Below are 24,138 nucleotides of genomic sequence, written 5' to 3'. Positions count from 1 at the left end.
GAATTTTAATCATATGATATGTTTTGAAAGTTATTATTTGAGTTATAAAGGCATGTGAACACATATTATTTCCAAATCAATGTGTTTTATGATTTTATCTGTTATAAAACATAAAGAGAATTACATTCTGCTTGTTTGTTTTCTCTTAATATCACAATGAGATTTAGTTTGAGATAATTAAGTACAAATTGATTTTTTAGTACAAGTATATACTTGTTGGCAGTGAGTAAATCTTTGATTCAGAGTCGGCGTATAGGCCGACAAAAAATGCTTTCCCGTTCAGTGTTTAAAAACTCATACCAGGAGGCAACCTTTTCAGTGTGTTTTCACCTCGGTAATCAATTTTGCCTACACTCAGCTCCTTATTGATGTTTAGATTGTAGTTCTAGGGGCATTCAACTTTTTATTAAATATTGTAGTCTATTAGGGATCTAATTATTTATCATTTGATAAGAAGACACTTTTTTTATAACCATGGTGTCCGGGTCACTTGTGTGCAACTCGACTAATTCCACGGGATACATGTCGCATCCCACTAGCAATAGGTGTCAGGTAACTCTATCCACCAAATCTAGAACAAATAGGAAGAAATCACCTAGTGTTTTTGTCTCTTCTGGGATTTGAACCTGAGACTTCATGTTGTTCAACCCACTTCATTAACTAATAGGCCACACCCTTGGGTAATGATAAAAAGACACGTTTGTGAATTGAATGATTATGACTGTTAATGGAGGAGTATTTTTAGGTGATGTTTCTTTTAGAAGAAGAGTATTTAGGTAAATAAAAGGGTATTTAGGTCTTTTAACTTTTTAATTTGGAGTTTTCACTTTTATGACTTTAGTTTCACTTGAAAAATAAAATGAAGTTTGCGAGTGATTACCATTATCACTTGAAATACTCCTCAAAAGAGTTTTTCACTTTCAAATTCTCAATTTAAAGTAAAAATTAAAGCAATTGACAAAATTATTGAAATAACATCAATTTGTAAAAGATGGAATATTATTATATATATGTGTGGGAGTGCAAATCCCGGAGGAAGAAGTGCTTGAAGATTTAAGACCAAATGTACCAAAACAATTGCTAATATGTAACCAAGACACAGTAATTAACAACTTGGCCACCATAATGAGTTCAGCCACCATAGCAAATAGCCTAATAAATAAAAGCACATGAAATGTATGTAAATCTGAAGATATATACATATTTTTTTAAAAAAGAGAGAATTGGAAGATGGCAAACAGTGCTAAGCATTGGTTAAATTTTGCAAATATCTTTGGCAATGATCCATTGAAGTATTTTTTTGGTATAATCTCAAAATTCTATCAATCAAGATAAACAATGGTTAATTACTTTCCAAACAAGAGGGTTTTCTTCAAAACCGGGTCTGATAGTTTGTGGTGACTATTCGCGGAGCAACAAAATTTGCCTCTATGTGTAGTTTTTTGTTATATATATATATAAATAGGATATTTAGGTACATTAAATAAACAGGGCATTTATGTAATTCAACTTTTAAGTTTTGGGACTCTCATTTTTAATATAATATAGATAGATATAATTTACTATATATAAATTGTGTCGTCTTTAACCAATAGTAAAAAAAAACTCCAGAAAATGGATTTTTATTTTGTACTAATTTAAAATCTTGGGAGACAAGTTTGTGTTTATTTGAATTGAAATGAAGGGGTGATAAGGATGGAGTAACTTGCGGCAGTAATCCAATCTTTAAATGAACATCCAATTCTACAGATGCTTGAAGAAACATGCTACTTTGTGGGGTTTGTGTTTTTTACAATGGACGGTCAGGTCTAAAAATCTATGTGGACCAATAAGATAGAATCACGTGATTAATTAATCCTGGTCACCAATTTCATGTCATTGTTCCATTAAGAAAGGGGCAATCATAGACCTAATTTTTTTTAGGGCATTTGTGATCTAATAGGTGGAAAAGTGGTATTTTTGAGCCATTTATGATACATTAAGGGCCTTTTTTGTCATTTGTCGAACAAACTTGGACAACAAGCCCCACACCCTCAGGAAAAGGAAAAGAAATAAATCCTAACTACCTAGGAAAACATTTAAAATGTGTCTCATTACATTCCATAAACCAACTAGGAAAGAATTAGGGAAGTATGACTAAGTCTCCTAATACCATGGGAAGTGAAGTTGCCTAAATTGAAGGAAAAACTCCTTGATTTGTGGGTGAGTTTTATGAGCCTTTACCCCGTACTTGCCGCGAAGTTGGCCTCTTTGTGGGATGATTTAGGCCTTCCTCGGTTGGTGTTCGGCCCCCAATCTATATCCTCTTTGACTTCAGTTTGGCCCGTAAAATAATTGTTGCACTTGCCAATCATCTCCTTGAGTTGTGAGCTCCTCTTCCACAATTAGCATCTTCTTTGTTTCCCACTGAAAGCCGAACAATCTTACAATTCCTTAGCTTGAAATCTTATGAATGACCTTCGTGGTATTTCCAAAGCTTCATCGTTGTCGTTAGTTCTATAAGTCACAGCTTGCTCATACCTCAATTTTTCCACTGGGTATTTATTATCTTCCACTACTACAGGGTTATGGTAACCCTGCACATCAATATTTAGACAAATGAAAAAAAATCACCCAATGTATTTTTATTTTATCGGGATTTAAACTTAGGTCTCTGATGGTTCTTGTTCCACTTCAATGATTGCTAGAATTCTTTTAGGAATTCAAACTCTATTGTTGATCTATAAAATAGAAGTCTGCAACAAAATATCTGATGTTGTTAGTCACCAAAGCTGCAGACACTCTTTTCCACTAGTGTAGGATTTGGAAAGAATAACTTAATCTCTTGGTAGACCATGTGAGTAAGCAGGCATTCTTGCCTTGTGAAAGATTGAAAAGTACCTAAATCTCTTGGTAGACCATGTGAGTAAGCAGGCATTCTTGCCTTGTGAAAGATTGAAAAGTACCTAAATCTCTTGGCAGACCATGTGGAGATTCCATATCGGAGTGAGATATACTCACCAATTTGAATCATAAAATCATAGTTAGCTTTATATGACTTTAAGCTTTACCAACATGTATAACAAATTTGATTTGGTTTCTTGAAACTGTGTTCTTCTTCGCATAATTTCTGATACTTTCACCATTTTGTAAAGGTAAACAAGGAGATTGTTAAGATCCAAAGAGTGGTTGCTCCGGTGGGTCAAACACAGCTAAAGAACCTAATTGAAGCTCATGTGGTAAGTACACGTATATTTTCGTATGTGGCTACATGCCCGCACACACATACTCGATTAGTGATACGGCTCATTGGGACATAATTACATGTTTTAAGAATTTGCCATATCTGCCCACAATCTAATTTGATTAGCTCCCGTCAAACTTTTTCTAGTATATTTCCATCTACAATTTAAAATATTTTTTTTTGCTTGTGGGTGTGTGTGTGTATTTGGGGTGGGGGGGACTTTTATCTTTCTTTATCCTATGATTAGTTAATGGGCTTTAGTCAGTAATACAGTTAAGTGATGGTGTGTCTTCTTTCCATGAATGTTATTAACCCTATATTTCTTGGGATCTTACACAAATAGTGGGCCGGATTCACTGTTTACATTTCCTAATTGGTACACACAAATTAAACTCTGATTATGCACGTTATGTACATATTAGATATGAAGTATAAATATATCATGCATTCGCTCAATATTTTTAGTTTAAACGGTTGGGTGAAGCAATTTAGATTAGTTCTTCATTTTTGTTCTCAGCTTTTTTGAACGAGGTGCTGAGTGGTTGAGGTAATATGTTCTAATGTAAGCGTGTTCATTCTTCCTAGGAAAAAACTGGCAGCACAAAAGGCTCTGTTATACTCAAAGACTGGGACAAATATTTGCCACTCTTTTGGCAATTGGTTCCACCCAGTGAAGAAGACACCCCTGAGGCCAGTGCTGAATATGAGCAACTGGCTTCTGGGCAGGTGGTCACTTTACAGTCTGCAAAGATGCCATTAAAATAAATCTGAAGACCAATTATATGCACACAGCCATGACCACGGTCTAATCAGAAGACAGTTTGTACAGGAAATTCATTTTTGAATTTTTAGAATCAGATTGTCAGCAAAAGAGAACAGTGAAATCTGAGAGATAGAAATACTTAAAGATGCAAGCTTACCTTTGTCTAACAGGGGGCTAATCTTTCGTGGTGCTTCAGCAGTTGTACAGTGATGATGGAGAAATTGTAAATTCTTGATAAATTATGGCATAGTCGTGCCTTTGCTAGTATTGCTTAGCTGAAGAACTTGGAAATTCAGATACAATGTTAATGCTTTTACTAGTTCTGGATCTTAATTTTTTTTCTGTTTCAGGGGGCTTTCATTCTCATGCCTAATAAGTTGTAACTTGTATCGTGACTTCGACTCTGGTTCAAGAATGTGTAAATTAGAATAGAAAGATTTGCTTGTTTGGAACATCTATGTATTGCAATGCAAATTGCTTCCTTTGCTTTAAGCATGAAAGAATAAAAGAGAATTTCACAAACCACGGTACTTTGGGGCCTGATAACTAAACTCAACAATACTTTTCATTTTACTAAACCTTGTGGCACTTTATCTCCACCTTCTCTCACCCGCTTCTCTCCTTTATGGCTTGCCTCTTTGCTTCTTTTGTCCCTCTTCTTTTGTGTATCTATGTATCTCTACTTCTCTCACGCCCCCCCCCCCTGTGTATTTGTGTCTCTCCTCTCGTCCCTCACTTTGTATATCTGTCATTGTCTCGTCCCTCTCCCTTTGTGTATTTGACCTTCTCTCGTCCTTCTCCCTCTGTACATGTGTATTAGGCACATTTAGAATCCATGAACATAGATATATGATGATTTACATTTGTATCTATTACATTAATGTTTGAATTGTTCAGGAAAAATTAAAGAAAAAGAGATGATACAAAAGCGAAAAAAGTATGCTATAGATTATAACTATGATATAAGTTGCTTACATCTATATTTATGATATAATGTTTGAATCTTTCAAGAACAATCGAAGAAGAGAAATTTTAGAAGCTATGAAGAGTGATACATTTCGGAGGGTTTTTTTGATATAATTTGTATGCTTTAGGTTTGTATACATGATACATTTTGAATTTCTCAAGAACGATAAAGTAGAAGAGGAATTTCGAAAGCAAAGAAGAGTTTGACACATCTAATATATTCTATGATTTCTTTAATACATTTTGTATCTATAATACATGCTACTTTGCTTATGTATCTAAAGAGAAAAGAGTGATACAATTTGTACTTATAATACAGGCTGATTTTCATCTGTATTTACGTTATAATGTTTGAATTTCTCAGAAACAATCAAAGAAGAAGAGGAATTTTAGAAGAGAAGAACAGTCTGATGCATATAGAGACTTTTTCCCGATATTATCTTAATTTATGATACATGTTGCTTTACATTTGTATTTATGATACAATGTTTGAATCTCTCAAGAACAATAAAGAAAAAGTTGAATTTCGAAAGCAAAGAAGAGTCTAATACATTCTAAGATTTTTTTTTTGATATAGTATGTATTTATGATACGTGTTGCTTTACGTATCTATAATTCAAAGATTGAATTGCTCAAAATAATCAAAGAAGAAGATAAGATTCAAAAGAAAATAAGAGAAGATTTAGAAGTCGCCTCAAATTTAAAAAAAATGGCATTCATAATAAACCCCAAACTTATTTAGTTCACTACAAATGAAGGTATTGATAACATATTCTTGCAATCTAAGTTCTGGATATTTATGAATTTTGTTGCCAATGGTATGAATTCATCTTTATCTTTCCTTGCTGGGTTTCGAAATAAATCTAAAGAGGGTGAGAGTGGTTAAAAGAGAATGTGCTAGGAAAAAGGAAATCCTCGTTAGGTTATGTAATGTTTCAAAACTATACTTGAGTTGAGTAAATATACTACCTATGTTTACTTAGTTATGTAGTCTTACCATAATTAAAATATACTACTAACGCATGAAATTTTCAGTGGTGAAGATAAACTATCTTAATGCTGAAAAAGCATATTTTTCATCTAGGACTTATGTTAGCTGCATTGAAATTCGATTGAGGGTTTTACCCCCCAAAAAAATCAAACGAGGAAACACACATGTCTTCTCTTCCTATTTTATTCGGCTGATACAAATTACAACATTTCTTCATCAAAAATAGTTATCTACAAGTATTAAAATAAACTTACATAAATGAACAGTTAAATGCTTATTTTCCAAAAGTAGAGATTCTAAGTTGAGTAAAATGAGGGGTGGTTACCTGTTTAAAAAAGCTATCAGCCAAGTCTCAAAACTAAAAAAAAGTGACAATTTTGACTAGTCAAGATTAAAGCCTACCTTAATTTGTAATTAAATTAAATAGGGTTTGAAATGTTATAGTTAAAAAAATTTAAAATTTTAATTGGGCTTTTCCATAGGGACATGTTGTGTATTTTGTATTGGTTATGTATGTATCTATATATGGTGGCATGTTTGTCTGAATGAGAAAGTTGGAGTTGACATAGCACAAATTTTCATCCGCATACTAATGGTCAATCTGAGAGGACTATCTAGGTTCTAGAGGACATGTTTCAAAAAAGTGTTATTGATTTCGGAGGTCAATGAAATCAATTCTTGGCTTTGCAGAGTTCACGTATAATAATAATTACCATTCATGCATTCATATGACTTCGTTTGAGGCATTGTATGATAGGAGGTGTATGTCATGCTCTGAGCCAATATCCTAGTTATGGTCGGCACTCAGAACCATTGTTTGTCCTAAGCAAGTCTTTGGTCTAGTTTGCCACTAACTATATACTATAACATTGTGCAGAAGGTTTTAAAAGATGAACATGCAATAACTTGGAAAACAAACTCAAAAAATATAATTAAAAAATTGAAATATGTATAGTGTGTGTATATATATAGTGGGTAAACAATGGCGAAAGCTATAACTCAACTGACTCATCTATGAAGCCTCTAAAGTACTGAAGATAGGTTATCGGGATATGACACCCATCTACCTGAATACTCTACTACATACACCTAACGACTACTAAATATTCTAGATAAACTAAAGCCCTCTAAAAGTAAGGAGGCCTTGCCAATGCTGGATGGAAAGTGAATCCTAATAAAGCGATTGCTTTCAATCCTAAGCACTTGAATCTGCATATTAAAATAATGCAGTGTCGTGACGTCATACATGTAATTTACTATACGTAAAATAGTCGAATAAAACAATTGACTAAAACTAAACATATTGAGCTGAATGAATAACTCTAAAGATCGACTGAAATAAAGTTAACTTAATAGTAAAGCATGCATGAGTACTTTAGCAACAAAACTCTACAACTAAAAATATGTACAAATGGCAAATATTGAAAGTAATATAGTTTTACTTTCTTGGAGTGTTCCCCTAACAGACAACTATCATGTAAGGCTCATGATGATATAATGTCTTGTCCACATTGCCAGAGTCATTCTATACCTTTCAAGGGTAAAGGACAAAATTTGCTAATGAATTTTATCTTTGAGCCTTTACAAATGACTTTTTGAGAAGTCACTCGAATCAATGATAGGATTCTATCATATGCTGTCAGCATAGTTATAGGGTTTGGATTATCTTAACCCTTGACCAACTGGATGTTAAATACTACTCCCAAAACATGCACTGGTGCCCAATAATTTTAAAGATGTCCCACTTCAAGAAAAATGCCCCACTTTAGGAAGAAAACTGAAAATCTCTTTCTTTAAGTCCTTGCTCAAAATAACTCTTTAAAATTGAACTGAACTTGCTTTAAAATTGACTATACTTTTTTGAAAATCTGGCTTTGCTTTACGTAATTGCACAAATCTCCATTTTGGTCCTTGAAACATAACAAAGGGAGCACTAATTTTCAGAATTGTATTTTTGCCCATCTACTTTCGCTTCGAAACTTGAGTTGGATCGGGGGACTGCCAATCCGAAAATGTAAAGCGTCAGTTGCTTCCTCGAGTCAACCTTCGGTTCGAAGTAGGAGTTGTTGCATTGAGACCGGTGAATCGCTGATCAATCATTGTACCATATTGATTGTAGTATCGGTATGGAGGCATCCTTTCTCCATTTAAGCTGGCGAGACGCCTGTAGGCTTCGCGGGATGTCAGTTCCTCCACCGATGTGTTTCAATAGAGTTTAGCCCCAAATCCATCGAACTTGCTTTTTCTAAAGAGTGCCTGCACGTAAGAGAACTATGGTCTAAAATCCCTTCAATTAACATTAAAACATGAAAATAATTCATGAATTTGAGTTTAACGAGTCGGTAAAATAGCAACTCATCAAACCCCCAAACTTGAACTATTGCTTTTCCTCAACAAAACACTTACTAAGCATAGGACTAAAGCTGATCTACACCCAAGATAAGATTTTCACAATTACGTACCTGACTCAAAACAACAAAAACAAAAGACTCTAAAATAAAAGACTCTATTAACAAGCAAACTCACAATTGCACCATTTTTGATAACGCTCAACTACACTCCCAAAATAAAGATACATGTGGATGTTAGCAATATATACCCAACTTATGAAGTCGGAGTTGAATCCCACAAGAAATAATATAGAGATGATTGAAGAGATAAAAAATCACAAGCCACAATTTGATCCGAATAAAAAATATAAGTATTTTTTTAGGGGTTTTGAATAAGGGACAAACACTAAAACTAAGATAGTAAAAATAAAGGATTGATTAATCAAAGAATGTTTGACCCAAGGATAGAAAATACATTTGGGAATGGGAATTCAATTCATGCTCAAACAATCCATCACAAACAACCAAACATTATAAAGATAAACATGGGTAAGTCAACTTTACCTAGGATTCTCAGTACCTTGCATCTCCCAATCACAAGCAAGTATATCTTGACTATTTTTTTCAAACTTAGCAAGTATAAAAAATTAAACAACCCAATATGGAAACACTAGTACTATCCTAGCCCTAACTCAAATCCTAAGATGAGGTTAGACCTAGATCTAGACTCTCCCGAGCTCTAGTCCACTAATCAAAAAATTCTCAAATCGTGCTAATCAATCTCTCCTACACGCAATTCTCTTTCTCAAGAAAGATCAAGATAAATAGGCAAGTCATTAGTTTGATCACTCCCTTGGAAGTCAATTAAAGTGTGAGATTAATTATAGAATCAAATATAAATATCATAAACAAGATAATTAATTGCAAAGGCACAAAACAAGAATCAAAACCCAAATATTATTTATCTTTAACACAATATCCTAATATGAAAATCAAATACTACAACTATGAATATTCAAGCCAAACCAAGAGTTAAAGAAAGATCTTACGATTTACACATTTAAGCTCACAATCTTCTCTCTTCAAGTTGAATGGTCGCTCTCTCCTCTCTAAATTAGGGCTAATAGATCCCCAAAATTGGTCTATGATCTATGATAAGGTCTATGATACAATGATAATAAGAAAATAAGAGTATATAGTTACATGTATCCCAAAAATATCCTTACAATATTTTAAAGGAAGTCATTTTAGCATGAAATATGCTTGGAATATTCTAAAGGAAACCTTTCTAACATCAAATATGATTTAGCCTTTAATTCTTGCCTCTTAATTTGCTTTTAATTGGTGAAACGCCTATTCCTTATTGCGAAGAGTCAATAAAAGAAATCATTCATATCAGCAAGCACCAGTGGAACTGGCTCTTCAACCGGTGAAATGCCTATTCTCCATTGTGAAAATTAATCAAAAATCAGATTCCAATTTTCAGGATGCCAATTCAGTGATTTTTGAGTACCAACTTCTTCAACTTTATTTTCCAAGAAATATCTTAATACAAGAGAACTAGTGCCTAAAATTCTCTCTATTATCATTAAAACATAGAAATAATTCATGAATATGAGTTCAATAAGTTGGTAAAATACCAACTCATTAATTAGACTCTATAGCGGGGCTGAAAATATAAAACCTAAAAAATGCGAATTTTATAATTTTATTCCTCCTCTTCAATTGGAAAAAAAGGCGAGGGCTACTCCGAAAATTCTGCTACGCTGCTCCAAGCTTGGGAGCAATGGATAGGAGGTATTCTAGTGTAAATGGGGTCAACACTGAAGATTTCAGGCATACCTCCACCAAAATTTACCTTCACGGAGTTAGATTTTCGAGTTCACACTTCTGTAATAGGTGCTTGATGTCTAAGTAGGCTAGGATTAACTAAATAGTTACACCTATCTCTATTCATAATTTTCTTGTAAATTGATGGGATTTATCATGACTAGGCCTTTTTTTAAGGGAACAAACCCTACACGAGGCTCCCATCTCTCGTGCACAGTCAGGGGTTGAGAATCACCCCCAAACCTTATCATAAATAACAAATAGAAAAATACAAGGAGGAGGACATAAACCTTACCTCCGCTCCTAGGTTGGTTCATAAGTTGGCTAACCTACTAAGGTCACCTGACTCATCCCCAAATACAAAAAAGGACTATCTAGAAACTAGAAAGCAATATACCTATGGGAGGACTCCTCCCGGTACAAGTCAACTATGAAAGCATAAATGAGGGAGACTCTCCCCTTCCATGAGAAAAAATAAAGTAACCTACACTAGTCCTATTCAACTACGCTACGTATCATACATAGCTAAATTGAAGAAGAACAAGCATACAAAACTTCTATATCGCATGGGGTGAGAAAATTCTTTTTATCTTTGCCCTTTTTAGTCTTGTAGTACCAAATAAGTCCAAATGGAAGGATGTATCAACATTAAGATCATGATTATAAGAGCTAAGGAGGATGAAAAAAAGGGGAAAAAATATAGAGTTGTAGTAGGCCGCAGCTGGAGTTGTTGTTGAGGATGGTGTTGGGTTGAATTATTGTAAGTTGCAGCTTATATGTGATGCAGCTGTGGCTTGAACTGCTGCTTGAAGGTTTAACTGATGGTGCTTTGCACCTTGGAGGATGCTTATGTGCCTACACACAAACAAATAAGCAAGTAAATAGCTCCAAGTAGCTTGGATGCAGGAGGGCTGCTTCTGCCCATCCAAGTGCAACTATGCACTTTGTAATCCCTGCACAAGAGGCTCAGCAGTGTGCATAATCTTGAGAGCTTCTAGGTTGGTGCACTCCAGTATTGTAATGATTGAAGTAGCCAACAAGAAATGTAATAGAGCTCTAGATGGTTTCTTTGATACTTGTTTGCATTGTAGGAAGTCTAAAAGAGGCTTCAACTTCAAAGAGATGTTGCCTTTCTTTAGTGTTCCTGCACATAACAACTTAACAAGAAAAAAATAAACAATAAAGATGCTCCAAGAGTGCTTAAAAGTGTTACAGCTATCTAGTATATCATGCTTGTGCATGCAAGCTGTAGTATCCTGCAATAGAGAGGCATGCTGATTTATGCTGCAGTTTTGCAAGCTCTTGGGAAAAAGAAGATGATGAGGGACTGGTGGTAGGTTTTTGCAGGTCTCTGATGTTCCTACACAAGATGCAACAACCAATAGAGGGGAGGGGCTGCAGCTCTGTGATTATACCTGCAGGGCAGAAAAAAAAGAGAGGAAGCTTATTCTAATTCTAGATGCAAGATTAGAGTTTATGAGACTAGAGGAGAACCAACTAAGGGAGACTCTCCCTTTTACAGTGGCCCTAACTATGAATTCTTCAAAGACAATATAACTATGAAGTAGATATATTCAGGTTGAAGAATAAGTTAGTGCACTAGGAAGTACTGCAGGGGAGAAGTTAGGGTGGCTTCTTGATCCTCTTGGTTCTTCTTCTCCTAAAGTTAGCCATGCCCAGTTTGTCCATTTCCATATGAGCTCTGGCTTCTTTAAGGAGGTCTTGCTTGGTGAATAAGAGTTTAGGAGAACTGCATTTGTGGCTATGTTTAGACAAGGAATCAGCTGTGTAATTGGCTTCTCTGAAGATGTGGTTCCAGCTAAAATCTTGGAATTGGTTGATGATGTTCTTTAAACTGTTCAGCTGCTCCTTGATGGGACAAAGGGGTTTTGCTTCTTGTTGCAGCCACTTGGTAAGAAGCTGATAATCCACCTCCAAGTTTACCTATGAGTAACCAAGATGAAGGCACTAAGAGAGACCAAAGATGGCAGCCTTGATCTCTGCTTGATTGTTAGTTCCTACACCTAGGGGGTTGCATAGGCAAAAATGAGATCACCATAAGCATTCCTAAGGAGGCCCCCTCCACCAATGTTGCCAGGGTTGCCAAGGGCACTGCCATCAGTGTTAAGCTTCACCTTGGGAGCAGCTGGTTTAAGCCAACATGTAGGGGTTACTTTGGTATCATGAAAGCACTGCTCAACCAAAAGGACCATGTCCTTCCAGTTATTAGGCCAGACTATATAAGAAAAAACTGTGGTGAGAAGGTTGTAGGTGTCTTTGAAGATGGAGAACTTAACTCTAGTTAGATTAGACTGCTTCCTATCATATTTGGAAGCACATCTATTCTTCCATAGATTCCAACAAATGAAGATAGGAGTTGCATGGAGAATGAGTTTGTGGGCCTCATTCTTATGCTTTAAAGGCCACCATCTCATTAGCAGGTTTCTAAGGGGAGTGTAATCAGTATTAATGCCCAAAGAGTCAGAAAATAATCTCCATACATTATGAGCAAAGGCTCCTGCAACAAAGGTATGATCAATGGTATCTTGGCCAGGTTTATAACAATAATAGCATTGAGAGAGAGCTCTTCCAAAGCTGATCAGCTTCTCATTGGTAGGTAATTTCCCTCTAATGGCTCTCCAGACCAAGAAGGAGCATTTGAAATGAATACACTTGTGCCAAGTATATGAGTTTAGCATAGTCTTTGTCCTCTTATCTCTAATGATCTCCCATGCAGAGGAGCAACTGAACTCCCCATTGGCACTAGGGATTCAGCAAGGCAGGTCCTGATGGAGGGGGTGGTAGCTGAACTAAGTTGCTAAAATGTTAGGGACAAATTGAGGAGGGGCTTCTTGGATGATGAGATCCATATTCCATTGGCCATTGGTTAGGAAAGCTGAAACTTGGGTGTTGTTAAGCCTACAACTATTAGAAGAAAAATGTGCTAAGGGTCCAATACCTAGCCAATTGTCCCACCAGAAAAGGCAAGAGCCAGACTTGATTTGCCACTGAATATGAGGCTCAATGTTGTGCTTGTTGTTCATCAGATGCTTCCAAGTTAGGGATTGACCAGTATGCCAGATTTTGGAGATGATGTTGGCCCTCTGACAGTATTTGACCTTAAGAAACTCTCCCCACAAAGTGTTCTTAGTTCTGAGGGTCCACCACTGCTTGTACTGAAAGGATTTAGCAATATCATTGATTTGTCTAACTCCTATACCCCCTTCATTATAAGGATAACTAAGATTCTTCCATGAGGACCAGTGGTACTTTCTCTTATCATTTTTCCACCCCCAAAAGAAGTTAACAGTGATGCTTTGGATCTGCTTGATGATGGTAGAGGGAGGGTTGCTGGCTGATAATAAGTGTATTGGCATGGATTGAATAACATGCTTGACCAGAATAGCTCTTCCCCATAGCTCAATATTTTTGCATGCCAGCCAGTGATCCTGTTAACAACCTTTGCAATAAGATCAGAGTAATAGATAATTCTTTACCTGCCAATGTAAATAGGACACCCCAAGTAGGTTATGGGACTACTCTTTTGGTTAAATCTAGTGATCCTCTTGATTCTCAAGACAGTAGCCTTGAAGGCATTGGATGGAACCATAAAGTGACTCTTTTGTTTGTTGATCAATTATCCAGATACCTTTTCATAAGCATCTAAGGTCTCCATGATGAGATTCAAGGTCTGCTTCCTTCCAGAGGCAAAGATAATAATATCATCAGCAAAGCTAAGGTGGTTGATTTGAGGGCCCTTTTGAGCCATGAAGAAACTATGAAACTGAGGGTGGTGATGAAGATTGTTCATGAGCCTAGAGAGAGCTTCAGCTCCAAGGATGAATAAGGCTGGGGATAAAGGATCACCCTGCTTGAGACCCCTTGTAGAATGAAAGAAACCATGCCTGGATCCATTAACTATAACAGAGTACCAATTGTCTGACATGATTCTCCAAGCCATGTCAGTAAATCTTTCACCAAATCCCATTCTTCTCAGAACCAGGCATGTGTAGGACCATGATACCCTATCATAAGCTTTGGCCATGTCAAGCTTGATCACAACATTGCCCCCTATGTTAGGCTTTTTGATCTGGTGGATGATTTCCTAGGCCAACATGATATTCTCAGATATGCTCCTGTTCTTAACAAATCCAGATTGGTTAAGAGAGATGATATTAGGAAGGATAGGTGCAAGTCTAAGACAAAGGAGTTTGGAAATGATTTTGTTGGTGAAATTACTCAAACTTATGGGCCTGAATTAAGAGATTTTGGTGGGGTGGTTCACCTTGGGGAGAAGAACCAAACAGGAATGAGAGAGATACTTAGGCATAGTCTGACCATAGAAGAAGGAAATGCTACACTAAGGAGGTCTTCTTTGATGATGTCCCAGCATACTTGGAAGAATTTGCCATTCATCCCATCAGGACCAGCTGCTGAGTTGGGATTCATGGCAAACACCACAGTTTTCAGCTCTTCCATAGAAGGTATGGCTTAGAGGACCTCATTCTGCTGATCAGTAACCATATGAGTAATGCACTAAAGGTCCTGTTGTTGAATATACTTCTCTTCTCCAGTAAAGATTTGTTGAAAATGGTTAAAGCTTCTTCAGCTATCTCAGCATCACCTTGCACCCAAGAGCCTTCATCATTTTGGATCCTATGAATGTACAGCTTTTTTCTCCTGCCTCTAATCAAAGCATGGAGGTATCTAGAATTCATATCACCCTCTTTGAACCAGTGTAGCTAAGATTTCTGCCTGAGAATGGCATCCTCTATTTTCATGTATCTAATATATTCAGCATTGATAGCATGAAGCTTGGACCTATTATCATTAGAATTCATATTGATCAGGTTTTCTTCAACTTGCCTAACAACTTCCTTATACTGTTTGACTTTAGCATACATATCACCAAACTGATTCCTGGACCAATCACTAAGAGTGGTGGCAAGTCTCTTTATCTTTTTGTGGAAGATCCACATAGGATTACCCTCTATGTGTCTACTCCCACAGTTTTTAACAAGCTTCATAAAACAAGGATGTTCAGGCCAATAATTAAGAAACTTGAAATACTTGATGGGGTTGTGATGTTGATCAACCATTTCCAAGAGTAGAGGGAAGTGATCAGAGTCCACAGAGGGGAGATGAGTGATGGAGGTAAGGGGCATGGTTTCCATCCATCTATCATTAGCCATCCCCGTACCTAGTCTCTTCCAAATTCTGGACATGATTCCCCTCTGGTTGCACCATGTGTACTTCTGTCCAGTGAAGACAAGATCTTGCAAGCCACTAGCCTCTATAGTACTAATGAACTCAAGGCTTTTTCTCATATTATACATGACCCCTCCAAGTTTTTCTTCAGGATCAGTAATAACATTAAAATCACCTAGAGTACACAATGGAAGAGGTGTAGTGGAGTGATGCAGAATGCTATCCTAGAGAGGCTTTCTGAGATGATCCTTACACTTGGCATATATAAAACTAGTAATAAACTGATTAGGGCTCATTACATGATTGATTTCACAAGTGATTAGTTGTTCCTCATTCTCCAAGATAGTGCAATTCACATCTTTTGTCCAAAAAATCCAAATCTTACCATTTAGATTATGAGTGGCATAGTCCATATTGAGATGGTTTCTGAAGTACTGCAGCTGAGTATTATTAGAGAAAGGTTACAGAATAGCAATGATAGAGATATGATGAATGTTTTTGAGGAGTTTAATTCTTTCCATGGCTCCTTGGGTATTAATACCCCTCACATTCCAACTAAGGATACTAATCATTTAGATGGTTTGGGGGTATAGAGCCTGGTACTTGGCCTGCCAATAGGGACATATATAGTAGAGTTTTTTGTTTTAGTGCTAAGTCTGGTCCTATATATCCCTCTAGGAGATAGGCCCTGTGAACTAGTCACTTGCTGAGTTTCTTCCTCATAGACATTATCAGGAGAGGGGCTGAAGATTTTGATTAACTTCTTACTTACACTATCATCATCATCATGATCTTGCAATGAAAAGTTATCATTATTTTCTTTATTTTCTGACTCACACTCTGACTCACACACTGCATACTCATCAGTAAGATCCTATATGTTAGTGTTGGGGGTGCATTTGAGTTGAGGGAGATCAGTAACTATTTCAGGAGTGTTGTGAACAGTTTGTTTAGGAGATGTGAGAATGAAGTGAGATTGGAGAGGAGTGATATCCATCCCCACTTGATCCTCATCAAGAAAAAATTGTTGGCATTCCTTCTCCCCTTGCTGCAATATCACCCTGTCCAAATTGGGAGATTGACATTTCTCAACAAAATTCTTTTCTTGAATTTTTCTTTTGATGGCCTCTCTTCTCTTTTTGCTCAATTTATTCTTCTCAACAGTGGAATCTTTGCCACTAGTACTAGCATGGGATCCCAGATCTTTGGCCATGGAACCTTTGACATTTTGCATGAGAGGTTCATCAGCAGAGATAGTACCATGAGTAGAAGTGTCAGTTTGAGCTTTATGTGCAGAGGTAGCAGGAGCTCTAAAGTCACTCCTAGGGTCAGTTAGATTCTCATGCATAGTATGAGCCATTACCCCTCCCCTATTGGTTTTCCCATCCTTCATGTTAGTGGGGTTCTCCTGAACACTTTCAGCCTTACCTCCATCAACTGCTAGATTAGCAACAACAATAGTATAAATTGGGGGACTCAAGGGGATTGGGAGTGATAAGTCAATACCTGAATTCCTTGCTACATTGGTAACTTGATTAGTACCTGTTAAGATAGTACTTGTGTGTATAATATAGGGGAAATGGGCCTGTGGGAGAGATAAGTCAATAGCTTATCTTTGGCTTGGAGTGCTTTCCTGCATTGTTGATGAACTCTTCTCAATTGAGTTCCTTTGGTTAGTTGGTTCTCCTGCATCTTGGTTAGTGGTTTGATCTTGTGCAACAAGATCATCATAATTATTTGAATTGAAGTTATGAGTAGAGTGCTTACCTGCTTCTGTGACTTTTGGTTGGAGATTAGCAGATCCCCTGTTCTACTGTAGCAAGGAAGAGTTAATAACATTGTTTTGTTGGGGCTTTTTTTGTCCCTTGGGTTGCTTCCTCCTCTAAACTTGCCATTGCTCAGTCTTTCTATTATCAGCCATCTGTTGAGGATGAGTAGGTATAACATTTACAGGTTCATTGATGTATGGCACATCCTGATTTTTGTTAATCATGCCCTTTTTGTTGTTGATCTTTTTTGCTGCTTCCTATTTTTTTCTTTTCCTATGTTCTTCATCCCTCCTTTGTATATTGCATGAATGTATCAAGTGACCTTGATGTTTACAATACATGCAATAATTAGGAACATTCTCATATAGAACAGCTTGCCACCTCCCTCTAGTTTTATCTTCTTCATCATAGCCCAGCCATACATGGGGAGGTCTTTCTTTAGTGAGGTCAACTTGAAGTCTCACTTTAGATATGATCCCCCTAGTTTTTTGAATAGAGGCAGTGTCAAGGTACAAAACTTTCCCCACAGATGATAGTAAAGCTATGATGAACTCCTTATTGTAGCAATGCCAAGGTAGCTCAGGTAAGGCCACCCAAATAGGCACTATTGGAGTTTCTTCTTCAGGTGTGGATATTGGAGTCCATGTTTGAATTCTCATGGTTTGACCCTCTATGTTCATTCTCTGCTTAGTCCAAACAGTGGTATAATCCAACTCATTGTCCAAATCAATGTAGACATGTCTAGCATTGAAATGAGCAATTTTAACACCCCCTGAAAGTTGAGTTTGAAGAATAAAGCTTCTTCTTATTAACTCTATTTTAGGCATGGTATTGGTAAACTTGCCAACCAAGGTGTACTTGCATCTTTCAGCAAGTTTGTGCATGAAGTCAATTTTTTTAAAAATCACTGCAGAGAGCCCTTGCTTGGTGGTGTATTCAGGGGGGGACAACTCAAAGGGTGCCTCATTCTTAGCTTGGTTTGTTCTGCATTTGGCAACAAAGGTCCGAATTACAGTATATGAGGCAAGCTGAGGGACCTGGTCCTTCAAGTTGGGAAAGTTATTCTTCTGGGGGTTGTGGTTAGTGCTATTAGGTTGGGTCTGAGTGCTAACTACTTTGGTTCCATAATAGTTAGGACCAGTTTTGTCCAGGTTGTTAGGCACCTTAGGATGATTAGTTTTTCCATAGGAGTTAAAGTTGCTAGACACCTTAAGGAAGCTATTGTGGTTATTGGTAGAGGGTTGAATATGGTTTTGGTTTCTAGGCTGGGGGTTGGCTTTGTTGATCACTTTGGATAAATTTACAGGATAGTTAGCAATCTTGGAGCCCTGCATAGACATGTGCACAACAATACCAGGTGACTCATTTGCATGAGGAAAATGAGGCTCACTGGATTTCAACAGATCATTAGTAGGAGGCATAGAATTAAAGTGAGAAGACTTACCTGTGGTTATTCTTCCTTGTGACTGATTTTGCTCAGCATTTAAGGTATGTATAACATTTTCATGCTGAAGAATGCTATTATCATTAATCATGATAATAGCATCACTCCTAGCACTGTGACTGTGAAAAACTCCTTTATTTAAGCCTTGACGACTTTTTGAATTTGAACTTGTAGAAGATGATTCGAGGTCCCTTGTTTGGTTGTGAAGCATCACAACACCTTTAGGGACATTTTGGCATTGGTCCTCCATCAATTGGTTCGTCGGAGCTCTGGCGACTTGAGTTTCCGTCGATGACTTACTGTTACATTGATTATGCGTACCTTGAATTGCTTGAATTTGATCAGGAGCATGATCATAGTGATCACAAGATTGCATTCCATGCAATTGTTGCTGTAATTGGCTTTGCAAAGTAAAGTTTTTTAGAAATCGACAACTGAACCTGAGTGTTCTTTGCTCGAACTGCGATTAGGAGTTGAAGAGATATTCGAGGAGTTGGGAATTGATTAAATCTGGCGCTTGTTGCTAGGGAGATACACAAGACCTTCACGAACATTTTGGCATTGGCTTTGGTCGGATTGGGTTGCCGGAGCTCCAATGTCGATATGGATTTTTTCGTCGGTGATTGCTATGCCGGTGAAACTTGATCCCATAACTGTTTCATGACCTGGGGAACAAACCCCAGGAGGTCTGATGTCTCGAATGTCGCCAGAGCATGGTCGAATAAGAAGGCGACATTCCGGCGAGTCTGGCTTCTTCAGTTCAGTGATCGCCTGGTCATTACTCATAATTTGTGTGGTGATTTGATCCAATTTTTAGACTATGGGTAGTCCAAATGATAAGCAATCAGGCGCACCTAGTCTTTTAATTTGAATTAATCTATTGGTTTGCAAATCAATAAATTTTTGAGCAATTCACAACTCCTCAAAAATATGAACACCGATCGATTGTAGTTGAGTCAAACCAACGTCACTTGAAATTGCTACTGTATTTTCATTATTATTTTGCAGATTCAAAGTGTCATTAGTTGGATGAAGGGGTGATGTTTGATGATCTATATTCGGTGGCCAAGGGAGCTTTACCGGTGGCGGTGAAGCCATTTTGACTTGCCGGTGATGATGAATAGTATAGTCGTATGAAGAAGAGGTAGACTAGCCATTAGACTTTTATTGAAGGAATTCACATATTCATGACTAGGACTTTCAGAATAGAGTAAAGATGGTTACAAGTATGTTGATTTTGTTGTTAAGGTAGGAATAGACCTCGTAGGTAATGAATTATCCAATGATATGCGGTGGTAGTGTAGTTTTTTATTGTTAACCTGAGAATTCTTGTTGAGACAGTTTGATGGTACTTCTAAGGTTTATGTGTAAGGAAATTGCTAGATTATAGTAAAATTATGATATTTATGGTAATCAAAAGGAAAGAGAATGAACGGAAAGGGTATTAATTCATGGGAACAGAGAGGTTATTCTCAAGAATAGTGTGTACTCATAATGAGGTTAAGCATGGAGTTTTATTGATATATACACACCTTTATATGTGTGTGTTCATGTTGATTGTTTCTAGGTTATGTAATGTATACATGATAACTATTTTTATAGTATTGATTATTCAATACATGGTTAGGGAAAACAAAGGAATGGAATTGAAATGATAACTTGTGGACACTACATGAAATGAAGGAGATTTATTACTTGTATTTACAAGTATGATTATATTTCATTGTGATTGTAATTGTGATTGTAATTCTGTGTTGTGTGACTATTGGTTGGCTTGAGTATCACACTTGGTACATGAGATCTCTTGGTTGGCTCGAGTACCATGCATGGTACATAGTATTGTTAGCTTGGGTACCACACTTTGTATGTGATATCTTTTGGTTGGATTGGATACCACGCCTGGTAAGGGATACTATTGGTTGGCTCAGGTACCACGCTTAGTAAAGGTTCTATTACTGATTGGCTCAGGTACCATTCCTAGTACAGTTAGCTCGGGTACCGTGCCTGGTACAGATTACTATATGGTTGGCTTAGGTACCACATCTGGTTTAAGTTTGATTGTTCTCATCTGTATTAGTTCCATGAGTGAACTTGGTTGTTCCTTGTGATATATTGATGGTTTCTCCCAATAGAACATGCAAGTTTACATGGTCAATCAAGTAATACAGTGACTCTTTCAAGCCAGATTATCGAACCCAAAGGACCTTAACTTGACAGTTAATCAATTTTAAATGCAATTAAGTAAATGTGATGGTGTAAGAGAGTTGTAAAAGTGGGTATTAAAACTAATGATTTTAAAATAAAGAAAATTAACTAATTACTAATAGACGATTCAATTTTAATAGAGAATATTCAGATTAAGAAATATCCAGTGCTGCAACGTAAGATAAGTTCAGGCATAAGATATTTTACTATGGTTTCCAATAGGTTATTAAATTATTAATTTACAAGGTTAATTATACGATCATGATCTTCTGACCTCTAATCGCCTACCGATGTTGACAGCCTAACTACATCGTTGAGCGGGGATATGCTCAAAGCAACAAAGGTGCACTAAGCTATCTTCTTGTTTATTAACCAAACGCGACATATAGGTATATTTCACAAGTATCCTATATACGAATCATTCTAAGTTTCTTGTCCTAGAACGAACACGTTCTTCACATTCCTTGTTCTATCCTCCTCTTCATCCTCCGAGATCAAGGCGGACAATAGATATATCCTAATGTTGGAAAGGCATTAAAATAGTAAAACTAGAATACAAGAGTAATAATGAAAAATAACCCATCTTCAACCAAAACAAAAAAATTGTATTCTCAAAATTTGTGAGAGGACTTGTTTTATCCCTTCATATTTTTGCATTCTTCAGCTCATCGGCGAAGATGTACTGACCATCAACCAAATTTGTGACACAGACTTGGCACGAACTCTCCTGGATAACCAAATTGTTCATTTAATTAATTTCTTCACTCCTGGGGCATCTCCGTGATGCGGATATGGTTCATGCTATTTCATTTACTACACTTGGGCTTCCTAACCTTACTCTTTAGCTCCTGTTTTCTATTTTATTCCTTGATGAAACTTTTTTAGGTTCATTTTTCTATTTTTAGCCTTGAAAGCGCCTAATAATGTTGGTTCACTTAGAAACACACAAATGATTCTAAAATGCAATAAACTTAGGGAATTCATTCTCAAACTAGGTTATAAATATGGATTAAGTTGACTATTAGGCATATAAATACGCCTAAGATCACCACCCATACTTATAGTTTTGTTCGTCCTAGAATAAATTTCAATACTCCTGAATGTGACACTCTAACATGAACTTTATATAAGGTAATCAAACGTGTCTACAACATTTATCATAGTAGGCTCTCTATCACATAAGCATGTTATCAAATTTCCAACACAAGAATGACTAGTCTAACACCACCTAATCACAAGAATTGGCTCTATAACGCAGAAAACTCATGTATATTATTCAATTAAGAATCAAACAAGTTACCAATCCTTAATTGAACATGTTCCCTCACCACAAGGAACTTACCCATACTTACTCACAAATATACAATTTTATCGAATAGTGGGTAAATGTTTTTTCAAATATTGCTCACCCTCACAAAAGACTTCTCATGCTACCCAAGATGAACTATAGGCTTGCCTTTGGTTTAACGTGCCACTAATTCAAGAATACAGAAGTTCAAGATCAATTAGGACTTTATGGGTTGTAATGTGCCTGAGATGGGTAGGTATCATTTTTAGATATGAATAGTGACTAATTCCCAAGTGCTTTAATACACCATATCTAACATTTTCACACATTTATTAACAACCTTATTCTTGCCCCTCTTTACTTAACTTTCCCCTTTCTCTTTAAGCCACTCAATCACTTTTTGTAGGGATATTTCAACTTTTAATTCTTATTATATATAAAATTATTAGTTTTTCAACCATACTTTGGTTTTCTTCATGCACTCCCTAACAACAAAACTTGAGCTTTCTCAAGCACCTATAATTATTACTTTGGGTCCTCATGCTTACTGTTTTGCTTTCCTTCACTTTCGTTCCCCTAAAGCGCTTAGGAGCTTTGGTTCAAATACAAGTTCTAAAGAAGGAATGGTAATAGTCTTGTATGAGGTTACCAAAGAACAAGTCAAAGGCTCAACAGGTTTAACTATGGATATGCAGTCAAGGTAGGTACAAATAAAAAAGGATATAACAAAAAGGTTATCAAAGAAATGCCTACATCACTTTGTAAACTTCACATTCTTTATTTCTCTTTACAAACACTTTGGGAAAGTTCTATCCATCAAGATGTAATTATGGAATATAATCAAAACCTAATACACATGGCACATATCCAACTCAGGAATGACAATAAAGACTCCGACCCAAACAATCACATGAATTTAACATTAAGAATGCATCCCATGAGTCAAATGAAAGAGCCTAGGTGTCTCAAAACTAGTCACTCAATAACATATCATGCTTTTCAAAATGCAAACTCGCCATATACATTCTTGAAGTCAGCAATACACCTTATATACAGTCAGACACACTAACGATGTATATTCTTAGGACGGTCGTCATCCATCCTTCATAGGGAAATGTCACTCTACTATGACTAACTTAATCCCATGACATTGTACTCTTTTCTTGTACGGTTTAACGGGGCAATCCTTGGCCAAAGAATCTAAAACAAATGCCAAGGAACCCAAAATAAAACAACAACAACTTAAAAACAAAAAAAAACAAGATGATGTATTTACAACCATATAAGTATGTCATCACCCCTATCCCACACTTAAACCTGCAGTACAATCCCGAGTGTGACAAAATAGCAAAATAAAGTACAAGGTGAGGTAGGAGAACTTACCTGTTAACTAATCCATCTCCGCAGCACTACTGACTTCCTCAAGTGCCAAAGGCTTGACCTTTTCCCTTTCAGGATCAGAATCAATATTGGACCCTGTCAGCCCCCGATCCTATGATGGAGCATCTCTAGCCCATACATATGGGCCATAATCAGTTCATCCCGCTTTTCCTGATCCACTGAAGTGAGGGTGGACCTATATGAGTTGTTCGGCCCTTTAGGTTTGCTAACGTCAAACACCTCCATGGTGAGAGGTGCCATGTAATGTAAGGTATCCTTCGGAAACCCTGATCTACTACAGAAACAAGTGATTAAACCACTAAAGGAATACCCTCTTCCTCGGTGCACCCTCGTCGTCTGCATAGAGGACTTCAAGACAACCTCAATATTAATATCTACACCCTTCATCAGGGCGTATATTAGGAAAATTCAGTATCTAGTAACCTTTATGAAGTGCAGCTTGGGAATGAGGCAATGCATCACGATCTTAATCCAAACTCGCGCCTCCCTATTCATATGGAGATAGGGGTAAGAAAGGTGGTAACCTTTATGGTCGTGTCTTACCTATTTCCCTGTAGATTAGGCCCCACAAAAAGTGTGTTTGATATCCTTATATGGGGGCCAATGTTCAGCTCCATGAGTGTATCCAGAGGAAACTCAGCAGTCCCTAAAATTTCATTAATTACCATAAGAGTTAATGGGACCTCCACTCTTCGCACAGTGACATAGTACATACGGGTG

The 24,138-nt window shown here is 36.8% G+C and overlaps 1 protein-coding gene across 1 annotated transcript in view; it reads left to right on the top strand.

Annotated features, from left to right (window-relative positions):
• LOC129871530 (ferredoxin-dependent glutamate synthase, chloroplastic-like) overlaps window positions 1–4,508 on the top strand; it is a 54,495-nt gene extending 49,987 nt beyond the window's left edge. The window contains exons 32-33 of the mRNA XM_055946464.1: window positions 3,135–3,218; window positions 3,809–4,508. Coding sequence (XP_055802439.1) covers window positions 3,135–3,218; window positions 3,809–3,988 — 264 coding nt within the window. The 3' untranslated portion in view covers window positions 3,989–4,508. The remainder of the gene's footprint in view (window positions 1–3,134; window positions 3,219–3,808) is intronic.
• The last annotated feature ends 19,630 nt before the right edge of the window (window positions 4,509–24,138 follow it).

The sequence above is a fragment of the Solanum dulcamara genome, chromosome 10, assembly GCF_947179165.1.
Source record: "Solanum dulcamara chromosome 10, daSolDulc1.2, whole genome shotgun sequence".
NCBI lineage: Eukaryota > Viridiplantae > Streptophyta > Magnoliopsida > Solanales > Solanaceae > Solanum > Solanum dulcamara.
This window is presented reverse-complemented; position numbering and strand designations above follow the sequence as displayed.